Source organism: Octopus bimaculoides, chromosome 2, assembly GCF_001194135.2.
Source record: "Octopus bimaculoides isolate UCB-OBI-ISO-001 chromosome 2, ASM119413v2, whole genome shotgun sequence".
In the NCBI taxonomy this organism is placed as follows: Eukaryota; Metazoa; Mollusca; class Cephalopoda; order Octopoda; family Octopodidae; genus Octopus; species Octopus bimaculoides.
In genome coordinates, this window is record NC_068982.1 from 66,207,127 (window position 1) to 66,212,441 (window position 5,315).

Here is a 5,315-nt window from a genome sequence, read left to right on the forward strand (position 1 = left end):
CACATGTGCACGCACACACACACACACACACACACACACACACACACACATGTGCAAATGTGGCTGAGTGGTTGAGAAACTTGCTTCCCAACCATGTAACTTTGAGTTCAGTCCTACTGTGCAAGTTTCTATTTGTCTCAATTCGACCAAAGCCTTGTGACTTTTGGTAGATGAAAACTGAAAGAAACCCTTCAGATGTGTATCGTGTTGTAAATAAATATCACTGTCCTAGTTGTTTATGTGTGTGTGTGTGTTTTTATATTATATACATATATGAGAGAGAGTGAGATCATTAGACTCCTTAGAGGCTGGTGTTGGTCTCTCAGCAAGACTTATATCATGTAATAAAATTGATAAAAAGAGTACATTGAACATGCTGCGAAGAGTGGAAAATGTAACATTTAGGACAGTCCTTCATGGAAAAATTGAAAGCAGAGTCAGTTTTTTTTTTGGTATAAAAGATGTAAAACTCTGTTTCATTAATTTCCTTTCAACTCTTCCCTGAAGAAGTACTCTATCTAAAATGGATTTTCTACTTATCATGGCAAATTCACTTATTCTTTTTGATTTTACTAATAATATATATAAGTACTGGGTCAATATTTGACTAAAAATTCTTCAAGACAGTGCCTCAGAATGGTTCCAGTCTAATGAATGAAACATAAAAAGAAAATTGTGTGAGTGATATCTATCTATCTATCTATATATATATATATAATAAGGCACAGGTATAACTATGTGGTTAAAAAGTTTGCTTTACAATCACATGACTTTGGATTGGATCCCCCTGCATGGCACTTGTAGCAAGTGCCTTCGTCTGTAACTGCATGTTTTACTACTGGCTTTTGAATGAAATTTTGTCTGAAAACTACAGAAATTCATTGTATAGACATATATGTTTACTGATGAAAGGCTGTTGAGCTGCTTCACTTCCTATCGATAACCAGTTTAATGAAATAAATATTGGGTTAAAATAAGTTCTGGGATTGACATTGTCTTGTATCTTTGGAGGTTATGCCTTTGCAGTGAATGAAATGAGTAAAAAAAAGTATCTAGATGGTAATACACAGTCAGTTCATTTATAGTATATAGTTTCTGTTCAGTTCTAGTCTTTCATCTTAAATTTAATTAAACTTGTTAAATTTCTTATTTATTTTTCAATATATGTTTGTAGAACATTTGGGATAAGAAAAAGAAATAATTGTTTTTCTTTCCAGGAACGGAACCGAGAACTTGCTGCGCTACTTGAAAAACATATCCGGGCTAATGAGCAGCTTAATGTACAAGTTCAGCAGTTGGTGAGTATACATACACACAGTTAAGGGAAGTGAGCTGAATGGCATGCACAAAAATCTCAAATTAATTAAAATTGACCTCTTAGTTGCAGAAAGAAAATTAAAAAGAAATGTGGTTTGTATAAATGACTCTCAGAGAAATGGAAATAATTTCAAGAAATTGAGATTTAATTTCACAGGAAATTGAATTTTTATTGATTTGTTGGGAAAGAATTGACCTTTGTTAGCAAGCAGAGTTACTTATGAATGTAAACATGTTTCACTCATGTTAGACTACATCAACATTGACTAGGTTTCTCAACTCTTAGCTCTCTAATAGCTATTTGCGACTTGGAAATATTGAATTATTGAAACAGCTTGGTTAAAGTGGTTTGATGTGCTTAAGTTCTTTTCTGAAAAGAAATCATGCATGTTTTGAATGTTTTAAACATTTATTAAATAATTTGTAGATTAATGCATTTTCCTTTTCACTTTTGCTTTATGTGAGCTAGCAGTTATCCTTTGTCCATATGACTGCTCCAAACTAGCAGCCTCAGAATGTAATCATATTATAGTGAAACTCTTAGATTCTGAGAAATGTGATGAAGCTCTGTGTTGGCCCATATAATTTTGGAGAAGTTTACAAACTTGGGATTAATTTGTGTGCTGTAAGAAGAGTATGCTAAAACTTGAAGCAGAGCAAAGAGGTATAATAATGGAAAATATGAGACAATCAAAGAACTATAAAAAAAAATCTATAAAGTTGCTAACATTAGGAAGGGCATTGAGCTGTAGAAACCATGCCAAAGTGAACACTGGAGCATGATGCAATCCTTGGATCCATGGAATTTTGTCAAACTGTTCAATCCATGATAGTATGTAAACCTGAAAACTAAATGATGATAAATCAAAAGTTGACACATTTGTCTGTTTCAGAGATTATTGGCTTGTGCAATATGAAATAACTTCAAGGAGGAACTAAAATTAAACAACAGACATAAATTCTCTCATAGAATAGCACCAATCACAAACTGATCGATATATTTTAAGACTGGTAAAAAAAAGCACTTTGTCTCACTTTGTTACATATATTGGTTATATAAACAATAGTACCAGTTGTGGTAGTAACAGCTGATCCCCAGATATAACCAACTTCGTGGTTTACTTTTTTGTTAATTTTCTGTATATTTCTTATGTTTCTATATTTTAGAGGGACCAATCACAACAACTGCAGAATGAACTTCATGAAGAGAAACAATCTTTTGTTGATAAGCAGCGGGATGTAGGCTCTTTGAAGGATCAACTACAGGTAAAAAATAAGCCTTAAGTTAATGATATGTTTTGTAAACTGTTAATTTTTCTATGGGTTGTATGCAATTCAATGCCCTTATTGATCAAGGGTGTGTGTTTGTATATGTGTGTGTGCCATGTAAAAGCACCTATGTGGTACCACGTAAAATCACCCAGCACAATCTGTAAAGTGGTTTGTGTTAGGAAGGGCATCCAGCCATAGAAACTATGCCAAATCAGACTGAAGCCTGGTGCAGCTCTCCAAGTTGCTAGCTCAGATCAAACCATCCAATCCATGGACATCAGTTAAATGATGATGATGTAAAATGTATTTATGTGCTTGTTTTACTATCTATGCTGATTAGACAGTTTTGGTTAGCCCTCTGTAATTCTCTCTCTTTCTTGATAGGTCATGATGCCTATTAAATCATTAGTTCCTTTTACTTATGAACCTATTATTCTTTTTTTAATTCCTTCAGTCCTTTGTTCACAATTTCATTTTCCTTCTCCATGATTTTCCTAAATTTAGCCTTCACTCAAAGATTTACAATTTGGCAAGTGTTAGCACATGTTAAGCCTTTTTATTCAGTTATATTTACATACTACAAATATCCAGACTCTTTCTCGTGTTTGACTGTCAATACTAGAAGTATTAATCGTATCACTTTGTAAATAATCTGATAAAACACTATATTCTCAAATTCAAAGTCTCCTCACTTTTATGTATTTCATCATGATTTGTATATCAACCAGTATGCTACCCTTGTAAGACAACTGGGCCATTTGAAGAAATCAACCCTGTCTTATTTTTAGCTGCTTATGCTAGAAATACGATAAGATTGTGAAAGTGTATACATTTTCTTTTGCCTATTGAGATTAATATATTTTACAGAATTTTAAATAACTCTTCATTCTCTCTCTTTTAAAACTCATCTGCTATAATATAAAACCTTCAGTTGGCCTCATCTCCAAAGAGTTAATTTTGTTTACTCAATAAAGGACCTTATAAATAAAAGTAATTTTCCAAATATTATATATAATAAAGAACTTAAGATAAAAGGAAATAGATCCTCTGTTTTTCTTAATGTGTAATTAGGAAGTCACTAGAGTGTAGGACAAACTGTTCTGTGACATTTGTTTCGGTTCTCTGCATTCAGTTCAGATCTTACTGAGATCAGTTTTGCCATTCAGCCTTTTAACCCCATTACCTCCCATAATTCTATTAACTGGAATTTTTTTTATGTAACTTTGATTTCTAGCATAAAACAGCCTTAGAAACATGCTGGAATGATCAAAATAACATTTCAAAATAACATTTTAAATAGAAATAAGCGAGATATTGGGTGAAAAATTAGCAAACCTCATTTGAATATCGGAGAAATATACCTAGTAGATATAGCAAAAAGGTTAGATATGTGTAAATATTGACCGATAATTACAAAATTTGTAATTTTTAAGTGATCTCATATGAGATCACTGGTAGGTAATGGGTTATGATTGATAAAATCAAATATCAGTCCAGGGAGATAAATTGGCAGAATTATTAGAGCATGGGTATTTATGTTAGCTCTTTGTATAATGAGTTCTTGAGTAGTAGCTTAATCTGTCACCTGGTTTAACACCGTCAATTAGTTCTTGAGTACCTTTAGTGTGGAGTTACACCCTGTCACCAGCATTCTGGTCATGAGTTTGTGGGTAATTTCCTCCTTTCCTCCAACTATTCTTGGAGCCATTGGAAAAAAATAATGGGTCATGGGTGTCTCTCCCTCTCTCTCTCTCCTTAATTAAGCAGTGCAAAGTAAAGGAAAAAAAAGGTGAACAGTAAAAAAAACAAAAAAAAACAACAAATTCCAGTTATTTTTATCAATGGGACCATCTGTCCAGTGAATCAGTGTTAGTAGCTGAGTATTATCATACTGACACTTTTACTTCTAACATGACACTGTGACATGGCTGGCTCTTTGAATGACTGGTACAGCCCATTTGATGGGTCTTCTTGCAGTTTTCTTCTACCTCAGTTTCACTCACTTGGCTTGTATCAATTCAGGCTCTGGTAGGTTTTTGCTCAAGGCTGGTTGAACCTGAAGTCTTCTGATTGTAAAGTGAACTTCTTAAACATTAAAAAAGTATGTTAGTTATTGTCAGATTGTTTTTCTGTTGATTATTATAATTATAATTTCATGGAGTAATTTATTTTTCTAATTATGAATTATGGATATGTGGAGGTATATTATATTTTTCTTTTTTCTTTAAGGTACATATTCAAACAATAGGAATTTTAGTGGCTGAGAAAACTGAACTCCAGTCAAAAATTGACCAACTTAAGAAACAGTCTGACCAAAGGCTTGGTGAGTTTTTACTTTTTTAAAAAAACATTCTTTTCTTTGTGATGAGATGGGTTTTTTTCCCACCTATGTTGTTGTTGTTGTTGGCACTCTGTCGTTTATGATGTCGAGGGTTCCAGTTGATCCGATCAACGGAACAGCCTGCTCGTGAAATTAACGTGCAAGTGGCTGAGCACTCCACAGACACGTGTACCCTTAACGTAGTTCTCGGGGATATTCAGCGTGACACAGTGTGACAAGTTCGACCCTTTGAATTACAGGCACAAAAGAAACAGGAAGTAAGAGTGAGAGAAAGTTGTGGTGAAAGAGTACAGCAGGGTTCACCACCAGCCCCTGCCGGAGCCTCGTGGAGCTTTAGGTGTTTTCACTCAATAAACACTCACAACGCCCGCTCTGGGAATCGAAA

At 33.9% G+C, this 5,315-nt stretch overlaps 1 protein-coding gene across 1 annotated transcript in view; it reads left to right on the forward strand.

Annotated features, from left to right (window-relative positions):
• Positions 1 to 5,315, forward strand: part of LOC106870395 (golgin subfamily A member 2) — a 72,185-nt gene that overhangs the window by 22,675 nt on the left and 44,195 nt on the right. Inside the window, exons 5-7 of the mRNA XM_014916442.2 lie at positions 1,218 to 1,298; positions 2,485 to 2,583; positions 4,819 to 4,912. Coding sequence (XP_014771928.1) covers positions 1,218 to 1,298; positions 2,485 to 2,583; positions 4,819 to 4,912 — 274 coding nt within the window. The remainder of the gene's footprint in view (positions 1 to 1,217; positions 1,299 to 2,484; positions 2,584 to 4,818; positions 4,913 to 5,315) is intronic.